Source organism: Molothrus aeneus, chromosome 27 (assembly GCF_037042795.1).
Source record: "Molothrus aeneus isolate 106 chromosome 27, BPBGC_Maene_1.0, whole genome shotgun sequence".
NCBI classification, from domain to species: Eukaryota; Metazoa; Chordata; class Aves; order Passeriformes; family Icteridae; genus Molothrus; species Molothrus aeneus.
Genome location: NC_089672.1, coordinates 4,920,939 through 4,941,078, shown reverse-complemented (window position 1 = coordinate 4,941,078; position 20,140 = coordinate 4,920,939). Strand labels below are relative to the sequence as shown.

The 20,140-nt window shown below is 70.9% G+C and overlaps 5 protein-coding genes across 6 annotated transcripts; 3 read left to right on the top strand and 2 right to left on the bottom strand.

Annotated features, from left to right (window-relative positions):
• The first annotated feature begins 355 nt into the window (after nt 1-355).
• SHD (Src homology 2 domain containing transforming protein D) lies at nt 356-3,546 on the top strand. Its single transcript, XM_066566372.1, has 6 exons — nt 356-574; nt 1,122-1,206; nt 1,288-1,500; nt 1,804-1,942; nt 2,576-2,695; nt 3,321-3,546. Exons 1-6 carry the CDS (start codon nt 383-385, stop codon nt 3,505-3,507), a joined length of 936 nt encoding a protein of 311 aa, XP_066422469.1. The 5' UTR covers nt 356-382; the 3' UTR covers nt 3,508-3,546.
• Nucleotides 3,547-4,085: 539 nt separating this feature from the next.
• TMIGD2 (transmembrane and immunoglobulin domain containing 2) lies at nt 4,086-5,833 on the bottom strand. The gene is made up of 5 exons (XM_066566631.1): nt 5,797-5,833; nt 4,845-5,240; nt 4,598-4,621; nt 4,411-4,503; nt 4,086-4,237 (listed from the first exon to the last, which is right to left on the bottom strand). Exons 1-5 carry the CDS (start codon nt 5,831-5,833, stop codon nt 4,086-4,088), a joined length of 702 nt encoding a protein of 233 aa, XP_066422728.1.
• Nucleotides 5,834-6,688: 855 nt separating this feature from the next.
• FSD1 (fibronectin type III and SPRY domain containing 1) lies at nt 6,689-11,842 on the top strand. Of its 2 annotated transcripts, none has more exons than XM_066566220.1 (13): nt 6,689-6,766; nt 7,468-7,575; nt 7,652-7,783; nt 8,233-8,334; nt 9,002-9,024; nt 9,225-9,346; nt 9,679-9,888; nt 10,010-10,108; nt 10,203-10,362; nt 10,440-10,519; nt 10,810-11,061; nt 11,390-11,478; nt 11,558-11,842. In XM_066566220.1, exons 1-13 carry the CDS (start codon nt 6,755-6,757, stop codon nt 11,660-11,662), a joined length of 1,494 nt encoding a protein of 497 aa, XP_066422317.1. In that variant the 5' UTR covers nt 6,689-6,754; the 3' UTR covers nt 11,663-11,842. The 2 variants fall into 2 exon arrangements, with proteins under 2 accessions (XP_066422317.1, XP_066422319.1); XM_066566222.1 differs by lacking the exon at nt 6,689-6,766 and adding an exon at nt 7,138-7,157.
• A 118-nt stretch (nt 11,843-11,960) lies between these two features.
• Nucleotides 11,961-15,865, bottom strand: STAP2 (signal transducing adaptor family member 2). The gene is made up of 9 exons (XM_066566630.1): nt 15,655-15,865; nt 14,678-14,820; nt 14,285-14,341; nt 13,916-14,211; nt 13,619-13,750; nt 13,316-13,385; nt 12,736-12,832; nt 12,317-12,442; nt 11,961-12,165 (listed from the first exon to the last, which is right to left on the bottom strand). The coding sequence occupies exons 1-9, from the start codon at nt 15,863-15,865 to the stop codon at nt 12,104-12,106; spliced, it is 1,194 nt and encodes a 397-aa protein (XP_066422727.1). The 3' UTR covers nt 11,961-12,103.
• A 577-nt stretch (nt 15,866-16,442) lies between these two features.
• On the top strand, nt 16,443-19,980 carry MPND (MPN domain containing). Its single transcript, XM_066566305.1, is given in 13 exon segments — nt 16,443-16,503; nt 17,094-17,311; nt 17,568-17,831; nt 17,834-18,038; nt 18,109-18,193; nt 18,279-18,375; nt 18,495-18,567; nt 18,641-18,717; nt 18,794-18,962; nt 19,039-19,109; nt 19,209-19,298; nt 19,507-19,599; nt 19,684-19,980. Coding segments are annotated over 13 exon segments (1,536 nt in total). The 5' UTR covers nt 16,443-16,496; the 3' UTR covers nt 19,771-19,980.
• The last annotated feature ends 160 nt before the right edge of the window (nt 19,981-20,140 follow it).

Here is a 20,140-nt window from a genome sequence, read left to right as displayed (position 1 = left end):
CCATTGCGGGGGGAGGGGGATCCCATCGCCGGGGTCTGGGGGTCCCGGTGACCCCCCCCCCCCCCCATCCATGTCCCGCTGTGACCGGGGAGGAACCGCCCGGTGTCACTCGGGGGTCCCGGTGCCCCCCGCCACTCGGGGGTCCCTCCGTGTCGCCCTCGCTGTCCCTGCCGCTGTCCCCTCGGTGGTCTCACCCCCCCCGTGCCGGTGCCCCCGGCGAGGCGGGCGCGGGGGGGTTTCGGGGGCTCCGGTCCGCGCCGCGCGCGGCGGCGACACAAAGCGGCTCCGGCGGCGGCGGCGGCGGCGGCGGCGGGGGGGTCCCGGCGGGTCCCGGTGCCGCTGGGTCCCGGCCGTCCCGGCGCTGCCGGTGCCGCTCCCCGCCATGGCCAAGTGGCTCCGGGAGTACCTGGGCCGGGGGGCCCGGCGCTCCCCCCCGCGCCCGCCCCAGCCCGACTACAGCGGTCCCGGGGGCCCCCCCGCCGCCGCCCCCGCCGCCGCCGCGCTCCGCGGCCCCGCCGCCTCCCCGCGCCACCGCCTCGTGCGGGTGGGGGGCGGCCCCCGCCGCCTGCAGCAGGTACGGGCGGGGGGCACCGGGGGGGCACCGGGGGCACCGGGCGGGAGCCGCAGCCGAGCGCCAGGAGCGGGGAGGGCGGCGGGGCAGAGGGTGGGGGGCCGGGGAAGGGGAACGGGGGGCACCGGGAGGAGCGGGGGGGGTCGGGCAGGTGTGAGCGGACAGCGGCGAACGGCGGGGGCTGGGGACCGGAGGGGATGGGGGAGATGGGGAACGGGGATGGGGACGGAGAGCGGCCGGGAATAAGGACCGGGAGAGCGGGAACCGGGGAGAGCCAGGGGGTCGGGGGGGCAGCCAGGGGGGAGCTGGGGTCACTGGAGAGGGAACTGGGGGGCGGCTGGGGATGGTGGAGGCACTGGGAGAGGGGGAAGGGGAGAGGGGGAGAGGGGCTGGGGGACAAAGGGACCGGGTGGGCGGGAGTGGGGCCGGGGCCGGGGACACGCGTGTCGGGGTGTGGGAGCCCCAAGGGTCCCGTGAAGGCACCCGGGGACCGGGGGGGCACGGGGGGGGGGGGCAGTGGGGGTCCCGTCCCACCCGGAGCCCCCCCCAGGGCCCAGGTGAGAGCGAGTACTCGGAGCCCTTCGAGGGTGAGCAGGACCCGGCGCCCGAGGGCGGCTGCGACGAGGAGGCCACAGGTGGGTGGTGACACCCCGGGCACCCCCAGCACCCCCGCGGGGGTCCCGGGCGCCTCCCACCGCCCCGTTCCCCATGCCCAGGGTGCCCGCGGCAGGGCGAGGGCCGGCGGGTGCGGCCGCGCCGGGGTCCCCAGCTGTACGACACCCCCTCCGAGGAGTGGGACACGGCCGGGGACAGCCCGGGGGCACCCCCGGCCCGCGAGAGCCGCCTCCCCCGCGACGACGAGCGCCCGGCCGACGAGTACGACCAGCCCTGGGAGTGGAAGAAGGATAACATCTCACGGGCGTTCGCAGGTGACAGAGCCCCCGGCTGCCACCTCGGGCTGGGTGCTGCTCCTGGCTCCCTCCTCCTTGTGGGGACACCCCCAGGGTCCCCCAACCCTACATCCCTCAGCTTCCATGGGTATCAGTCCTGGACCTCAGCATCCCCCAGCATCCTGGGGTCCCCCCCCCATGTACCTGTGCCACCCCAACACCCCGTGCCCCCCAGAGCACTCCTGGCCCCAGCAATGGGACACCACGGCAGGGCAGAGCCACCTCTGGGCCGTTCCTTCGTGGCACTGCGAGGAGCTGGGTGACGCCCCTTTGTCCCCGCAGTGCAGTTTGAGAGCCCCGAGCGCTCCCCCAGCCTGTCCCGGCCGCTGCCGCGCTCCCCCCACGCCCCCGGCGGCCCCCGGCCCGCCTGCCCCCCCAGCCCCCGGCACGTGGACACCTCGCTGCCCCTGGAGAAGCAGGCGTGAGTCTGGGGGCGTCCCGTGGGGTGGCACCTGCGGTGTCCCGGTCACACAGCGTGGCACGGGGGCAAACCCTGTGTCCCTTGGGGGTGTCCCTTGGTGTGGTTGGGCCCTTTGGCATGGATGGGTCCCCAGGGGGTGTGGAGGGCCCAGTGTCCTGGGTGAATCCCCATGGGGTTGGGTGCCCCACAGGATGTTTGGGTGCCCCATGTCATAGTTGGGTGCCCCATGGCATGTTGGGTGCCGTGTTTGGGTGGCCCGTAGCATGGTTGGGTGTCCCATAGGATGCTTGGGTGGCCCATTGGATAGTTGGGTGGCCCATTGGATAGTTGGGTAGCCCATGGTGTGGTTGGGTAGCCCATGGTGTGGTTGGGTGCCCCATGGTGTGGTTGGGTAGCCCATGGCATGGCTGGGTGCCCCATGGTGTGGTTGGGTAGCCCATGGTGTGGTTGGGTGCCCCATGGTGTGGTTGGGTAGCCCATGGTGTGGTTGGGTAGCCCATGGCATGGCTGGGTGGCCCATAGGATGCTTGGGTGCCCCATGGCCCAGGGGGTTCCCCATGGCCCGGGGGGTGCCCCATGGTGTGGTTGGGTCCCCCATGGCCCGGGGGGTGCCCGTGACCCCTCTGTGCCCAGCTGGTACCACGGCCCCATCGGGCGGGCGGGCGCAGAGACGCTGCTGGCGCTGTGCCGCGAGGGCAGCTTCCTGGTGCGGGACTGCGAGACCAGCCCCGAGGACTACTCGCTGTCCCTCAGGTGAGCAGGGACACGGGCACAGCCTGCCAGGGGCCGTGCCAGGCTGGCAGTGGGGCTTGGAGCCGTGTTTGGCTGTGCCAGCCCCCGCGGGGATGTGCTGGCGTGTCCCCATGCGTGGCACAGGCTGGAGGTGACCCGGGATCCCTCGCCTGGAGTAGTGCCACCCCTGCTCTGGGTGTGGTCCCCATCCCTGTCCTCATCCCCACTGCTGTCCCCATCTGTGCCCCAATCTCCATGCCAGTCCTCACCCTTATTCCCATTCCTATTCCTACCCCATCACCACCCCTATCCTTGTCCCCCCTCCCTGTCCCAGCCTCCACCCCGCACCTCATCCCTGTCCAGATCCCCACCTTATCCCAATCCCCATCCTACACCATCCCACTATCTCATCCCACTATCCCATCCCGCTATCCCATCCCATTATCCCATCCCATCCCATTATCCCGTTCTCCCATTCCCGTTCCTGTTCCCGTTCCTGTTATCCTGTTCTCCCATTCCTGTGCCTCATTTCCCGTTATCCCGTTCCCATTCTCCCGTTCTCGCATTCCCGTGCCTCATTTCCCATTATCCCATTCCCATTCTCCCGTTCTCCCGTTCCCGTGCCTCATTTCCCGTTATCCCGCAGGAGCAGCCAGGGTTTCGTGCACGTGAAGCTGACGCGGACCCGGGAGCAGCACTTCACGCTGGGCCGGGCCGGGGCCGCCTTCCCGTCGGTGCCGGCGGCCGTGGGGCACTACACGGCGCGGGCGCTGCCGGTGCGCGGTGCCCGCCACCTGTCCCTGCTCTACCCCGTGGCCGTGCAGCCCCTGTGAGCCCGGGACCCCCCCCGCCCGCGCCCCCCGCCCCATTAAACCGCCGTGTCACACCGGGCCGGGGACGCTGTGGTGCCTCCGAGCGGGATTTGGGGGACGGGGATTTGGGGAGGAGTTTTTGGGGCAGAGATGGGGATGTGGGCGGGGGGGATCAGGGACAGGGAGGAGAAAGGGATGGGGACAAGGACAGGGACAGGAATGGGCGCCGCTGGTGCGCCTGGGCACCCAACTCTGTGGGATCCCTGGGGAAGGCAGGACAAGGTGGTGGCACTGCCACCCCGGGGCGGGGTCCTTGCTTCCCACCCCCCCAGCACATCCCTCAGGTGCCGGGTGACACTAAGCAGGAGCCCAGGGGACAGCAGAGCGGCTTCCCCTGAACGAGGGGTCCCTGTCACCCCTGTGGCACAGGGGACACCGCGCAGTGGCCGGCGAGGCACCGGATGGCAGCGGATGGCACCGGATGGCCCGGGGGCGGGGGGACACAGAGGACGCCGAGCCGGCTGACAGGATGCTGCCAAACGCCTTTTTTTGGGGGGTTTCCTGAGGAAGGCAGAGCCGGGGGAGGCTGTGAGGCACCCTCAGGGCCGGGGGGGCAGGGGGGGGCCCCGTGCCCGCCGCGGCTCCCGCTGGTACGGGCTGAGCTCCGGCTCGGGGGCCAGCGACTTTGGGGGGCCCCGCGCCGAGGAGGACCCCACGTTCAGGTAGACGGGCGAGCCGGGGTGCACAGCGCCTGTTGGGGGTCACTGCTGTCAGCCAGGACCCTCGGGGGACACGCGGGGTGTCCGGAGTGGGGCATGGCGGGGGGGGGGGGGACGAGCAGGGGGGTTTGGGGTCAGGGAAACGTGGGGCAGGTGGGCACGGGGGGTTTGGGTGTTGGGGAGGGGAATTCGGGGACAGGGGTACCTGGGCTCCTGTGACAGCAGCGCTGGCCGAGCAGGGCCATCCCCAGGAGAAGGGCGGTGCCCCCCAGGCCCGCCAGGAGCGCCCAGAGCAGCGCTGCAAGCACAGCCCAGGGTCACCCCCGGCCCGGGGACACGGACACGGTGGGACCGGGCTGGAGGGCACAGCAGGGACAGGGGGACACAGTTACCTGGCTGATGTCCTCCGAGAGCTGCTGCGGTGAGGGGAAAGCAGTCAGAGATGTCCCAGTCCCTGTCCCTGTCCCCGTCTCCGTCCCTGTCCCAGTCCCTGTTTTGTCCCCATCCCTGTCCCTCCTCACTGTGGCCACCCAAAACCCCCCCGGAATCTCCCCCAAGGGACCTCACCCACCCTGCTGGTGACCCCCCCAAGCCCCTCGGCGGTGCCACCCCCGCGGTCCCTCCTGCCCCTCGCGGTACCGGGCGGTCCCGGGCGGTCCCGGGTGGTACCGGGGGTGACGCGGAGCTCGGTGCCGTTGCCGGTGGCGGTGTCGAGCCGCGGGATCTCCAGGGTCACCCGGCACAGGTAGCGCCCGCTGTTGTTGCTCTGCACCTGCGGGAGGCTGAGGGTGGCCCGGGGGGGGTGCCAGGCCAGCCATGCCCCCCCCGGGGCACAGCAGGGACAGGGGGACGGGGCCAGGGGGGTGCCAAGGTGCAGGCGGGTGGCACAGAGCACCCCGAGCCCCCCGTCCCGCAGCCACTCCATCCGCAGCTGGACCCCGCCCTCGGCCACCTCCACCTGGCACTGCAGGGCCACCGTGTCACCCGCGGTCACCTGCAGCTCGTCCGGCTCCTGGGTCACCCGCAGGGCGCCCGCTGTGGGGACAGCCCCGGGGTCACGGGGGATGGATGGCACCCCGGGGTCACGGGGGATGGATGGCACCCCTGGGGGCACAGATGGCACCCCGGGGTCACGGGGGGACGGGTGGCACCCCCAAACCCCACCCGCGGGGGATGGGGGACGGTGACGCTCCAGGCTCGCTGCCCACACATCCCCTGTCACCTCTGACCACACACCCCATCCTGTCCCCCACCACTGTCACCTTCCTGTCCCCACTGACGCTGTGTGCCCCCCACCCTGTCCCCCCCATCCAGCCCCACCGTCTCCATCCTGTCCGTCCCTGCCACAGCCATGTCACCCACTCTGTCCCCATGTCTGTCCCTCCCTCTGTGTCCCCAGCCCCTCTCTGGTCTCTCCCCCAGGACAGATGTCCCCCCTCACCCCGGCTGTCACACAGGGGCCAGCTTGAGCCCCGTGCCCCCGCAGTGTCCCCTGGGTGGCCTGTCCCCAACCCTACAGCACCGCCACAGGGGCCCTGGCACTGTCCCCACTGTCCCCACTGTCCCCCAGCCAGCCTTGTCCCCCACTCACCTCCAAGGAGGGGGATGAGGACCCCGAGCTGCCACATCCCCCCTCCAGGGCCGGCCCAGCCACCCCCTCCGAGGGGCTGCATCCCCGAGGGGTCCCAGCCCCACGTTGTCCCTGTCCCCAAAGCCTCCTGGCCCAGCGTCACCCGGGCCAGCTCACTGTGACACTGTGGCTTCCGGCCCTGTGAACGGGGGAGGTGACAGGGACAGACAGTGGCACCAGAGGGGGGGAGAGATGGGGACATGGGCGGGAGGTTTGGGATGAGTATTTGGCAGGGATGGGGACAAGAATGGGACAGTGATGGGGACAGGAATGGGACAGCGATGGGGACAGGAATGGGACAGTGATAGGGACAGGGATGGGGACAGGGATGCGATTGGAGACAGGGATTTGGACAGGGATGGGAACAGGAATAGGGACAGTGATGGGGACAGGGATGGGGGACAGTGATGGCACGTGAATGGGGACAGTGATGCGATTGGAGACAGGGATTTGGACAGGGATGGGGACAGGGATTTGGACAGGGATGGGGACAGGGATATGGGACACCATCCAGAGCGAGGACAGGTGACAGCACCTCCTCAGGCTCCACCTTGATCCTGGCTCCACTCCAGCCTGGGGAGGAGCCCCTTGGGGACTTTCTCTGATCCCCCGAAGCAGGGGAGCCCCTCCTGCCCCCCGAGGGGGCTTTGGGGGGGGGGTCAGGCTTCCTGATCTGGGACCCCCCCCGCACTGTGACAGTGTCCCCCCCCTGTGGGGTGACAATGTCCCCCCTTCCCCTCGCCCCCAGCCCCGGCCTGGCGCTCCCCACCCGCGGGGGTCGCAGCCTCCCCTCCCGGACTACAACTCCCAGCATGCCCCGGGGCGCGGGGCCGGGCCGGGGCGGGGCCGGGGCGGGGCGGGGGCGCCGCTCCCCCTTTGTTGGTGTCGGCGGGGCCGAGCGCGGCGGGGCCGGCCCGGAATGGGCGACCAGGTACGGCCCGCACCCCCCGGCACCGGCGGGAGGAACCGGGGCACGGAGCAGGAACCGGGAGCGGCAGGAGGAGGGGATGGAGCGGGGGGGGCGGGCAGGATGGAGGATGGAGGATGGAGGGAGGGAGGGATGGAGGGAGAGGGGATGGACGGGTGGAGGGAGGGAGGGAGGAGGGAGGGATGGAGAGGGAGAGATGAAGGAGGAAGGGCTGGAGGGATGGAGGAAGTGGGGATGGAGGGATGGGGCTGGAGGGATGGGAGGAAGAGGAAGGAAGGAAGGGAGGAAGGAGGGATGGAGGAAGTGGGGATGGAGGGATGGGAAGGAGGGATGGGAGGAAGAGGAAGGAGGGATGGAGGAAGAGGGGATGGAGAAGGAGGGATGAGGAGCGCAGGTGTGGAGCATGGATGGAGGGCTGAGGGGTTCAGGGTGGCACCGGAGGGAGGGAGGGGTGCGGGAGGGCTGGGGGGGCACGGAGGGGAGCAGGGGGCTCGGAGCTGGCACGCTCACACTCACACTCACACTCACACTCACACACTGCCAAGTCATGGCCCCGCCATGCCGGGCAGCCCGGCCGGGTCCCCGCGGCGCCTGGCACGGCCCGGCACAGCCTGGCACGGCCCGGCACAGCCTGGCACGGCTGGCACGGCGGGCCCGGGCCCCGGGGGCAGCGCGGGGCCCGCGGGCACTGACGGCCGCTGCAGGGCGCCGGGCAGGAGTCTCTGCGCAAGATCATCACCACCCTCGCCGTGAAGAATGAGGAGATCCAGAACTTCATCTACTCCCTCAAGCAGATGCTCCAGAACGTGGAGGTAGCCCCGGCCGGCCCCCCGCGCTCCCCGGGGCCCCGCGGGGCCGCCCCCGCTCAGGCCCCGCCGTTGTGCCCAGGCCAACTCGGCGCGGGCGCAGCAGGACCTGGAGGCCGAGTTCCAGTCGCTCTACGCGCTGCTGGACGAGCTCAAGGAGGACATGGTGATGAAGATCAAGCAGGAGCGAGCCAGCCGCACCTACGAGCTGCAGGTGAGCCCCGGCACGGAGCCCCTCTGGCCCCGGAGGCCCTCCCAGCGCAGAGCCCACCCAGCCTGGGACCAGCGCGGCCCAGAGCCGCCCCCTGGCCCGGAGCCCCCTCAGCCCAGAGTCCCCTCAGCCCGGAGCCCCCTCAGCCCAGAGTCCCCCTGCCTGGGGCCCTCCAGCTCAGGACCCCCCAGCCCCGGAACACCGCCCCCCCAGCCTGGATCCCCCTCTGGCCCAGAGCCCCCCAGCCTGGAACCCACCCAGCCCGGAGATCCCCTGGCCCAGAGCCCTTCCCGGCCTGGAACCCGCCCAGCCCGGATCCCCCCCAGCCCAGGGCCCCCTCAGCCCGGAGCCCCTCCCATCCCGGGACCCACCCTGCCCGGAGCCCCCTGGCCCAGGAACCCCCCCCAGCCTGGAGCCCCCCAGCTCTGCCCTCTGCCCTCCCTCCCGGGCAGGCCCAGCTCGTGGCGTGCTCCAAGGCCCTGGAGAGCTCCGAGGAGCTGCTGGAGGCGGCCAACCAGGCCCTGGGCACAGCCAACCACCAAGACTTCTCCCAGGTGGGTCCCCGCGGTGCCAGGGGTGGCCCTGCCCTGCTGTCCCCATGCTGGGGGTGTCCTGACCTCCCCCTAGCCACCCGCTCGATGCCACCCTGGGCTGGGCACCCCTTTTCTCTCTGTGCTGGGGCCGTGCTGGGCTGGCTGTGCCTGGGAGGGCTGGGTGGGAGTGGGGACACCCGGGGTGACCCCAGGGTGACACAGGGCACCATGGCAGGGCCACAGGGCACAAAGGATGCTGTGCCAGGGGGTGCTGTGCCATGGGGGTGCAGGGGTGCTGTGCCAGGGGAACCACTGCGGGATGCAGGGGTGCTCTGGGATTCGGGGATGCTCAGGCATGCTGTGGGATGCTGTGGGATGCTGTGAGATGCTCTGGGATTCAGGGATGCTCAGGGATGCAGGGATGCTGTGGGATGCTGTGGGATGCAGGGATACTCTGGGATGCAGGGATGCTGTGGGATACTCTGGGATGCTCTGGGATGCCCTGGCATGCTCTGGGATGCTGTGGGATGCTGTGGGATGCCCTGGCACGCCCTGGGATGCTGTGGGATGCAGGGATGCTGTCCTGCTGGGTGCCACAGCTGGTACAGGTCCCGCACGTGCCCCCCTGTGCCCGGCTCTGCTGCCTCACTGCTGCTTTTCTCCTCCTCTTTCCCTCTGCGCTCACAAGGCGGCCAAACAGATCAAGGATAGGTACGGCCCCCCGAGCCCCCACCCACTAACCTCTCCTCCTCCTCCTCCTCCTCCTCCCCACAGCCAGGGCCCCACAGGGGTGGTCCCGAGGGTGCTGGGGTGGCCCTGTGGCTGCTGGGGTGGCTGTGCCCACCCTCCCCAGGGCCCAGCAGGGCAGGGGGGTGCCCGGTCCTGCTGAGCCCTGTCCCTGTCCGGCACAGTGTGACGATGGCCCCGGCCTTCCGGCTGTCGCTCAAGGCCAAGGTCAGTGACAACATGAGCCACCTGATGGTGGATTTCGCCCAGGAGCGGCGCCTGCTGCAGGCCCTGGCCTTCCTGCCAGGTACTGCCAGGGCAGGGGGACACGGGGGGACAGGGCAGGGCACGGCCAGCCTGGCACTGGGGAGGAGGGCATGGCGTGGGGCAGTGCCAGGCCTGGGGTGCCTTCCCAGAGGGGCAGGAAGGTGCCAGGGATGGGGGCAGCATGAGGGGTTTGGGTGCTGTGCTCAGGGGGGCAGTGGGGGCTGTGCTGGGGGTCTCTGGGTGCCAGGGGTGCCACGCCTGAGGTCTGTGAGCTCAGTGGGGTCTGGGGGAGCCCTGGGGGTGCCCGGGAGTGCTGGGGAACCCCTGTGTGGCAGGGAGGGGGGACACTGGCACGGCTGCTCCTGCGGGCAGTGCCCAGCGCCCCCGAGATCGACCTGGCCGAGTCGCTGGTGGCCGATAACTGTGTGACCCTGGCCTGGAGGATGCCCGACGACGACAGCAAGATCGACCACTACGTGCTGGAGTACCGCAGGACCAACTTCGAGGGGCCCCCCCGTGCCAAGGAGGACCAGCCCTGGATGGTCATCGAGGGCATCAAGGGCACTGAGTACACCCTCACTGGTGAGGGCACCGGGCGCCACCGGCCTCAGGCGGGTGCTGGGGCTGCCCCAGGCTCTGCAGGGGACACGGGGGTGGCAGTGCCCTCCTGGTGGCCCAGCCTGTGACCCCGCTGTGCCCGCAGGGCTGAAGTTTGACATGAAGTACATGAATTTTCGGGTGCGGGCGTGTAACAAGGCGGTGGCGGGCGAGTTTTCCGAGCCGGTCACTCTGGAGACCAGAGGTGGGTCTGGGGGGTGCCAGGTGCCCGTGTACCCCCTTTGCCAGCTCTGTGGGGTGCTGGGGGCCCAGGCACCGCTGACAGGGGCTGTCCCCAGCGTTCATGTTCCGGCTGGACGCCAGCACGTGCCACCAGAACCTGCGGGTGGAGGAGCTGAGCGTGGAGTGGGACGCCACGGGCGGGAAGCTGCAGGACGTCAAGGCCCGTGAGAAGGATGGCAAGGGCAGGACGGCCTCCCCTGCCAACTCCCCTGCCAGGTAACGCCACCCCCGGGCCCCCCTGCACGGCCCCTTGGGCCTGGCAGTGCCAACCCTGCCCTGTCCCTGTGTGCCAGGGTGGTGCAGTCGCCCAAGAGGATGTCCCTGGGCCGCGGGGGCCGCGATCGCTTCACTGCAGAGTCCTACACGGTGCTGGGTGAGAGGGGCACCTGGCCTGGGGGATTTGGGCACCCAGGGGTGCTGCTGGGTGAGAGGGGCACCTGGCCTGGGGGGTTTGGGCACCCAGGGGTGTGACTGAGGAGGGGGCACCCAGGGGTGCAGGTGAGGAGGGGGCACGGAGTGATCAGAGGCACAGGAGGGGGTGCCAGGGAAGCAGGGGTCACCCCTGGCTGGGTGGGCACAGGGCGGGGCAGCCGCGGGTGGCCCGGGCAGAGCCGTGGCCGTGCCCTGGGGACACCCTGATCCTGGGGGACCCCCTGATGGCAGGGGACACCCTGATCGACGGTGACGAGCACTACTGGGAGGTGCGCTACGACCGCGACAGCAAAGCCTTCGGCGTGGGCGTGGCCTACCGCAGCCTGGGCAAGTTCGACCAGCTGGGCAAGACCCCGGCGTCCTGGTGCCTGCACCTCAACAACTGGCTGCAGGTCAGCTTCAGCGCCAAGCACAACAACAAGGCCAAGGCGCTCGACGTGCCCGTGCCCGACTGCATCGGCGTCTACTGCAACTTCCACGAAGGTGGGGCTGGGCTGGGGACAGGGCTGGGCTGGGCATTGGCACCTCAGTGTGGGCATTGGCACCTCCATGGGTACCAGTGTGGGCATTGGCACCTCCCTGGGCATTGTCACTGCCATGGGTATCAGTGTGGGCATCGTCACCACCATGGGGCACCATCATGGGCATTGGCACCTCACGGGCACCAGCATGTCCATACTCCAGCATGGACACAAATGTCCACCATGGGCATTGCCACCACCATTGTCACCGCCGTGGCCACTGTCACCACCCTGGGCGCTGTGCCAGGGCTGTGCTCACCCCGTGCCCACCTGTGCCCCCATCCCCACAGGTTTCCTGTCCTTCTACAATGCCCGCACCAAGCAGCTGCTCCACACCTTCAAGGCCAAGTTCTCACAGCCAGTGCTTCCAGCCTTCATGGTAAGGGGGGGCAGGCCTGGGGGTCCCGGGGGGCTGCCAGCGCTGCCTGCAGCCCCCTGAGCCCCCTCTGTGTCCCCAGGTGTGGTGTGGCAGCTTCCAGGTGACCTCAGGCCTGCAGGTGCCCAGCGCCGTGCGGTGCCTGCAGAAGCGCAACAGCACCGCCAGCAGCTCCAGCCTGCCCTGAGGCGGGCACAGCACTGAATGTACCCCCCCTGCCACCCCCAGCGCTGCCCAGGGGGCTCTGCCAGCCCCGGGGCTGCCCACGGCCCCCCCACTCCGTGCCCCCCGTGTCGCCGGGGCTCGTTGCCCCCCCAGCACCGAGAGCTGCTTCTGGCCTGGAGAATAAATTGGGATGTAGGTGTGAGCTGGCCGTGGATGGGGCACGGGGGGATTTGGGGTCCCTGTGACACCCCCACGGTGCCAGGAGCAGGATGGGGCTGGGTGGGCACAGGGTTCTTTATTTACAAACATTTTGGGGGGGTTCCTGCCCTCTGCAGTGTCACCCCAGGCCCGGGGACACTGGGGACACTGGGGACACTGGGGACACTGGGGACAGCTTTCCCTGAGGGTGAGGGGGGGCCCTGCTGGCTGCAGGCACAGAGGGGGGGTCCCCAGAGTGTCGCCATCACTGAGCCTGGCGCTGCTGCAGCTTCCCGTGCAGCTCCCTGAGCAGCTCCTGGCTCCTCCCTGTGCCATGGAAGGGGGGGCTGTGAGTGCCTGGCAGAGAACCCCTCTGCCCCCCCATTGCCCCCCAAGGCGGTGACAGGGCCCGGTGTCCCCATGCTGGCACCCCCGTGGTGCCAATCATGTCCCCTCCACCCCCCCGCATTGGGCTCACCGGGGTCGTTCATGTAGAGCAGCTCCTCGGGCACCAGCCCCAGACCGGGGGGGCTCCTGCCCCTCCTCGGGGCCGGCCTGGGCGCGGCTGCAGCCGGGGGGGGCCCCCCCTTCATGGGCACGAACTCTGGAGCAGAGCACGGGGGGAGTCACGGACCCTCTGTCTGCACCCCGGCACCCCCAGACCCCTCTGAGCCCCCCCAGGCCGAGCCACCCCAGCAGCTCTGCTCCCCAACTCTCCCGACCCCCCAGTACCCCAGGTACCCCCCAGCCTCCCACAGCTGCTCCCGACACCCCAATAGTGTCCCAGACACCTCAGTAGTGTCCCCGACACCCCAATACTGTCCCAGACACCCCAATGGTGTCCCCGGCACCCCAGCAGTGTCCCCCAGCCCCCCGAGCCCCCAGCCCCGTGCCCACCCAGCTGGGAGCTGTACTCGGGCTCCAGGGGCCTCAGGCTGCCCTCGCTCCTCCGCACGAAGAACTGCGCCACCTCCGCCAGCGACGAGCAGCGGTGCTGGGGACACGCGGCCGTCACTCGGGGACCCCCCCGCGCCCCCCATCCCCTGCCCTGCGCCCCAGGCCCGGGGTTGGGGGGTCTCACCCCCTTGGCTGCAGCCCTTTGGGGTATCCCAGTTCCCAGGGATCCCAAACCTGAGGGGCTCCTTGTCCCTTCTTTTGGGGGTCCCAAACTTGTCCTTCTTTTGGGGGTTGTCCCTTCTTTTGGGGGTTGCAGTTCCCGGGGATCCCAAACCTGAGGGGCTCCCTGTCCCTTCTCTTGGGGGTCCCAGTTCCTGGAGCCCCAGCCCTCGGGGGGCCCCAGCCCCTCGGTGCCACCCTTGGGTGATTCCCTGGGGGTGCCCAGCCCTGGGGTGGCACGGCCCACACGGTGCCAGTCCCTCGGGTGACCCCAAGGGTCCCACCCCGGCGGCTCAGGGGGGTGCCCGGGGTTGGGGTCCCTGTCCCCAGCGCCAGCCCCGCCCTGTCCCGTGTCACTCACCGGGGTCTCCAGGTCGATGAGGTAACCCTGGGGCTCTCTCTTCACCCTGTAGTGCTTCAGCACCGCTGTCCTGCGGGGGGGCGGCCTCAGGGGCTGGGCACCCCCTTTGTGGGGCACTCACAGCCCGCGGGACACCCCTCAAAAGGGGACCTTCCCCTGGGGCCACCCACCGAACCGGGACCCCCCCAAGGGGACCCCGCTCACCCTGGGACCCCGCACCCCATGGGGACCCTCACCCTGAGCCACCCCCATCCCCCTTGGGGACCCCCTCCCCCGATGTCCCCCGGTGTCCCCGGCACGGACCCGTCCAGCTCCTGGCGCGTGGTGACCGAGACGCCCTGGCCGTGTCCCCCGGGCCGCAGCAGGAGATTCCCCCTGCCCGCGCTCCGCTCCAGCAGCAGCTCAGCCTCGGCTCGAGTCACCTGGAAAAAGCAGCTGGGGACCCTGGGGACCCCCCTCTGTCACCCCCGGCCCTGCCCTGGGGACCCCCCCGCTGTCACCCCCAGCCCTGCCCGGCCACATTGGGCCACCCCCGGCTGGGCCATGCTGGTCCCCAGGGAGGATGGGGACCCCCCCCAGCCCCCAACACCCCCAACTCACGGCTCAGAGGGGCTGGGGGACACGAGGGTGGCCGGGGACACAGGTGTGGCCGGGGACACAGCGATGGCCGGTGACACGGAGGTGGCCGCGGTCACGGAGGTGTCCGGTGACACGGAGGTGATCGGTGACACGGAGGTGATCGGTGACACGGGGGTGGTCGGTGACACGGGCGTGGTCGGTGACACGGGGGTGGCCGCGGTCACGGAGGTGTCCCTGTGCTCCCGCTCCTCCCGCAGAGCCTGCAGCAGCTGGAATGTGTGTCCGGGCAGCAGCGCCAGGTCCCGGGGCATCTTCATCTGCGGGGGACACGGGCTGGTGGCACTGAGGGGTCCCTGTCACCCCGGGACCCCCGGGCAGCCCCGTGCGCACCTTGGCCATGGTCAGGATGAATCCCCGCCACATCTCCTGCGTCTCCCAGCTCTCCATCTGCCGGGGGACACAGGGACATGAGGGTGGCCTGTCCCCTGTCCCTTGTCCCCCCACAGGTCTCCACAGGCCCCTAAACCTGGCCCCAAATCCCAAAACCCGCCATCCTTGTGCATTCCCTGTACCCCCCACGTCCTTCCCCCTGTGCTCTCCAATCTCCCCAGTCCCAAAATCCTCTGTGTCCCTAAATCCTCCCCTTATGCTCCTCAGTGTCCCCCTGCAGCCCCTGTCCCAAAACCCAGTCCCCTCATCCCCCCAATCCTGAAATCCTGTCCCCTCTGTACCCCCAGATCCCCCCCTCCAGGTACCCCCATTGCCCCCCCAGCTGCCCCTCACCTTCATTGTCACCTCTTGTCCTCTCAGCCTGAGGATGAGCACCCCATCCTCGGCCCGCACGGTCACCAGCTCGCCCAGGTCCAGCAGCTCCAGGGGCTGGGGGCACCCAAGGGTGGGACCCCCGGCCCAGGGACGCCCCCACCCTCAGCAGGGTCCCCCCAGTGTCACCTGAAGATCCCATCCTCGGGGGGCCCCTGCCCCGGGGGGTTTATGGGGACGGGTCCCCAATCCTGGGGCGTTTCACCAAACAGTCTCAGCTTGGGGAGGGGGCACAGGGGTCCCACCCTGGGGGGATCCTGCCCCAGGGGCGTCTCCAGGGCCCGGGCAGGAGGGGAGGGTCCCAATCTTGGGGGTCCCAACCCCAGCAGATCCCAGAGGTCCCAGCCTGGGGGAGCCCCCCCAGTCCCATCCAAACGTTCTTGTCCTGGGGGTCCCACCCTGAGGGGTCCCAGCCCGGGGGTGTCCCCAGCCTCGGGGGGTCCCGCGGGGGTCCCGGCCCGGGGATCCGGCCCGGAGGAGCCCCGGTACCTCGTGGTCCTGGGGCCGCCTGTAGAAGGCGAGTTTGAGCCCCCGCAGCCCGGCCCAGACCCTCCGGTAGCCCCGAGGGGAGAGACGGGCTCAGCTCCGCACCGGCACCGGCACCGGGAAACGGCACCGGGAACAAGGAAACGGCACCGGGAACTGGGAAACGGCACCGGGAACAAGGAAACGGCACCGGGAACCGGGAACCGGCACCGGGAACAGGGAAACGGCACCGGGAACAGGGATCCGGCACCGGGAACTGGGAAACGGCACCGGGAACTGGGAAACGGCATCAGGAACAGGGAAACGGCACCGGCAACAGGGAACCGGCCCCGGGCTCGGCAGGGAACACGGCCGGTGGCCCCGGGCGGCTGAGGGGACACGGGGAGTCGGTCCCGGGGGGGGGGGGGGCAGTGCCCGGGAGTGCCGGGAGCCGTCCCGGGGTCCCTGGGTACCCCCGAGGGTCGCTCTTGGCGCTCGGTCCCGGGGTATCCCGGGTGTCGGTGCTGGGGCGTGCCGGGATCGGTCCCGGGGTGCCGGGGTCGGTCCCGGGGTGCCGGGGTCGGTCCCGGCCGTGCCGCCCACCTGATCACCTGGCCCCCGCTTGTCCACGAAGCCCTCGTAGTAGTGCCGGGCCCGGGGCCGGGTCCCCCGGGGCAGCGCCATCGGCCGCTCCATCCCCGCCACCCGCAGGAGCCGCCGCAGTTCCCGGTACCGGCCCCGCCCGGCCCGGGGCGAAGGGCGGCAGGCGGGAGTCCCGGCCGGGCCGGGGCATCCCCGGAGCGGGGCTGAGCCCCCGTGTCCCTCCCTTCGCACGCAGCAGGTGCGGGGCTGCGCCCCCCGACAGGCTCCCGTTCCCACTCCCGGTGCCGGTGTCCCCCGTGCCCCTCCCGGGGGTCCCGGCCGGGCCGGGGGCTCCGTGACCGGCGCGGGGCTGAGCCCCCCCGTCCCCCGCCCGGTGCGGCAGGTGCGGGGCCGAACCCAGCAGGTTCCTGCCCGTTCCCCCGCCCGGTTCCGGTGCCGGTGTCCCCCGGTTCCCGTTCCCGGGGCCGGGGCGGCGGGCGGGGGTCCCGCCGGGAGGGGGGGTCCGTGTCTCAGTGCGGGGCTGAGTCCCCGTGTCCCCCCCGCCGGTGCTGCAGGTGCGGGGCTGTCCCCCCCCCGCCCCCGGTGCCGGTGTCCCCTCACCCCCCCGGGCGGGCGGGGCGGGGCGCCCGGGGCCGCCCCATCACGTGTCGCCGCCGCCGCCGCCGCGCGCACCGGGGGGAGGCGGGAGCGGCGGGAGCGGCGGGAGCGGAGCATGGCAGGTACCGGGGGGCGGGGGCGCACCGGGAACCGGGAACCGGGAACTGGGAACGGGGAATCGGACACGCACCGGGCACGCACCGGGCACCGGACACGTACCGAGCACGCGCACACCGGGCACGCAGCGGGCACCCGGCACCGGACACGCACCGGGAACCGGACACGCGCGCACGGACACGCGCCTCGGCCGGGGACACGCACCGGTCACCCCCGCCCCCGTACACCCGGGGCACGCGCGTGCACCTGCCCGAGCGCGCTCCCGCGGGACCTCGGTGGGGACATCCCGCCCCCACAGCCCTCAGGCCGCTCCTGTGCCCACCAGCCCCGGCCCCGTGCCCGCAGTCCTTCATTGCCACGCTCCTGTGTCCTCACCCCCCTGTCCCCACGTCAGTGTCCCCCTCTCCTATCCCCGAGTCCTCCGGTCCCTGTGTCCTGCCCCTCCACGTCCTTGTGTCCCCTCCGTGCTTGTGTCCCCGTGTCCCTGTGTGTCCCTGTCCCCGTGTCCCCATCCGCAGGCAGAAACCAAGGGGGGCACCCAAGGGAGCTCTGGGGGGACACCCGGGGGTGCTGTCTCACGGTGTCCCCCGCGCAGCGCTGGCGGCCGCCTCCCCCGGCGGGGACGAGTGTCTGGAGGAGGATGAGGATGAGCTGGAGCCGGGGCTGGACGAGGCCGAGGCCGAGCCGGAGGTGGCGAAGGCGGCGGGGGCGGCCCGGGGGGCGGTGCTGACCCGCAGGGGCATCACCCTGAGGGTCCTGCTCCGAGACGGGCTCCTGGAGCCGGGCAGAGGCGTCCTGTCCATCTACTACCTGGTGAGCCTGGGGACAAGGGGACAGGGGACAGGGTTGGGGATGGGGACAGGGGACAGGGATGGGGACGGGGAATAAGGAGGGGGTCAAGAAACAGAGATGGGACAGGAGACAGAGATGTGGCAGGAGACAAGGGCCAGGGAAAAGGACGGGAAACGGGACACAGGCTGAGGACAGGGGATATGGGATGAGGACAAGGGATGGGGCTGAGGGAGAAGTGATGGGCACAAGGGGACGTGACTCCCGCCATTGTCCCCAGGGCAAGAAGTTCGTGGGGGACCTGGGCTCGGACGGGACGATCACCTGGCAGGAGACGGGGCAGGTCTTCAACTCGCCCAGCGCCTGGGCCACGCACTGCAAGCGCCTGGTGAACCCCGCCAAGAAGTCGGGCTGCGGCTGGGCCTCCGTGCGCTACAAGGGCCAGAAGCTGGACCAGTACAAGGCGGCCTGGCTGCGCAAGCACCAGCCCAACGTGCCGCCCCCCGAGGAGGTGGGACCGGGCTCGCCTCCCCCTGGCACCCCCAGGCTGCGGGGGACGAGCTGGGTGCCAGCCCCGTGTGCCCGCAGAGCTTGGCCAGCGAGGGCGAGGAGGAGGAGCTGCCCGAGGATGAGGAGGAGGAGGCGGCCAGGGAGGGTCGGGTGGCGGTGCCGGAGCCGGCGGCTCCCAAAAAGCCGGAGGAGAGGAGCAAGAAGCAGCAGGGCAAGGGCCTGGCGGAGCCGGCGGGGACGGGTGAGCTGCCGTGGGGGGGCCGGGGGTCCCGGGCAGCGCGGCCGCGGTGACGGGACCGTGTCCTTGGCAGACGGCGGCGGCGCAGGGAAAAGGCTGGAGGTGAAACCCCGGGTGCCCGTCCGCTACTGCACCCTGGGCACCCGCGACTCGGCCAGGTAGGGGACACCGAGGGGACCCCGGGGCGCGGCAGGGGCGGGGACAGCGGGGACAGCGGGGACAGCGGGGCCGTGGCTCTTCCAGGAACCCCCAGACCCTGGTGGAGGTGACGTCCTTTGCCGCCATCAACAAATTCCAGCCCTTCAACGTGGCCATCTCCAGCAACGTCCTCCTGCTCCTGGTGCGTCCCCTCCCCAGGCTGGGCCATCGCTGATGGCACTGGGGACACCTGCAGCCAGCGGGGTGTCCCTTGTGTCATTATTTTCGTGCTAAACCGCCGATTTTAACCTTTTCCTTTAGGATTTCCACAGCCACCTGACACGGAGCGAAGTGGTGGGGTACCTGGGGGGGCGCTGGGACACCAACACCCAGCGTAGGTGGCGTTTGGGGGGTGGGGGTGGCTCTGCCGTGGGCCGGGGCTGTCACCCAGCCCCGTGTCCCCGCAGTGCTGACGGTGCTTCGAGCCTTCCCCTGCCGGACCCGCCTGGGTGACGCCGAAGCCGCGGGCGCTGTGGAGGAGGAGGTGAGGGGCAGATCCGGCCCGGGGGGCGGGCGGGGGGCTCTGGAGGCTCCGGACCCACGGTTTGTGCCCCCCTCAGATCTGCCAGAGCCTGTTCCTGCGGGGGCTGTCGCTGGTGGGGTGGTACCACAGCCACCCCTTCGGGCCCGCGCTGCCGTCGCTGCACGACATCGACGCGCAGATGGATTACCAGCTCAAGCTGCAGGGCAGCGGCAACGGCTTCCAGCCCTGCCTGGGGCTCATCTGCGGTACGTGAGCCCCCGGGGCTGCCAGGGCGCTGGGGCTGCTGCCACCCCCCTGTGCCAGCCCCCTCTGTCCCCATAGGGCCCTTCTACCACGGCAACCCCGGCGTGGAGTCCAAAATCGCGCCCTTCTGGGTGATGCCACCACCAGAGGTAAAGTGGGGGAGAATTTGGGGTGGGGTCCCCCCACCCGGGGTGGTGTCAGGTGCCAGAGCTGTGGAGTGACCCCTGCCTGGCTCCCCCGTCCCCCAGCAACGGCCCAACGACTACGGGATCCCCATGGATGTGGAGGTCACCTACATCCAGGACGGATTCCTCACCAACGACGTCGTGCAGGAGATGGTGAGAGAGGGGTGGGGGCCCCCAAAGCCCCCCGAACCCACTGGGGGCAGGCTGGGACCCCACCACTTGTCCCCATCCTGCCCTTAGCCCTGGTGATGGTGGCAGTCCCTTCTCCAGCCCCCACCGAGGCCTCGGTGCCGCAGGTTTGGGGTCCCCCTGCCTGGCTTTGGGGCGCCCCCAGGGCTGCAGCCCCTCTGTCCCCCCCCAGACGCTGCTGGTGGAGTTCTATAAGGGAGCCCCCGACCTGGTGAAGTTCCAGGAGCTGTGGAGTCAGGATCAGACCTACCTGGACAAGCTGAAGGTGGGAAGGGCTGGCAGGGCACGGGGGCTTTGCTGGGGCACCCATTCCCTGTGCTGGAACGAAGTGGGGTTCCCCCCCCCTCAGGGCTCCCTGGCCTCCCGCACCCCCAAAGACCAGAGCTTCAGCCACGTCCTGGAGCAGATCTTCAGCCTGCTGAAGCTCAGCGGGTGAGGGCCCGGGGCCCCTCGATCGGACCAGGCGCCTCCCGCAGCCCGGGCGGGGCTCGCAGCCCCGGGGCTCTCCCGGGCCCGGCGCGGGGCAGCTCCCGGAGCTCCCCGGAGCCCGCCGGGCCCGCCCTGCCCCGGGGGCGGCCGTGCCGGTGGGGACTCTGTGGGTCAGTGGTTTGTGGAAGTGGTAGTTTGATTAAAGAGCAGTTCCTGAGAGGTGGCTCTGGTGGCTGGGGACATCCTGCCATGGCCTGGACTAAGGGGATGTGCGAGGGAATTCCTCCCTGGGAGTGGGAGGGTGGGCAGGCCCTGGCACAGCTGTGGCTGCCCCTGGATCCCGGGCAGTGCCCAAGGCCAGGTTGGATGGGGACTGG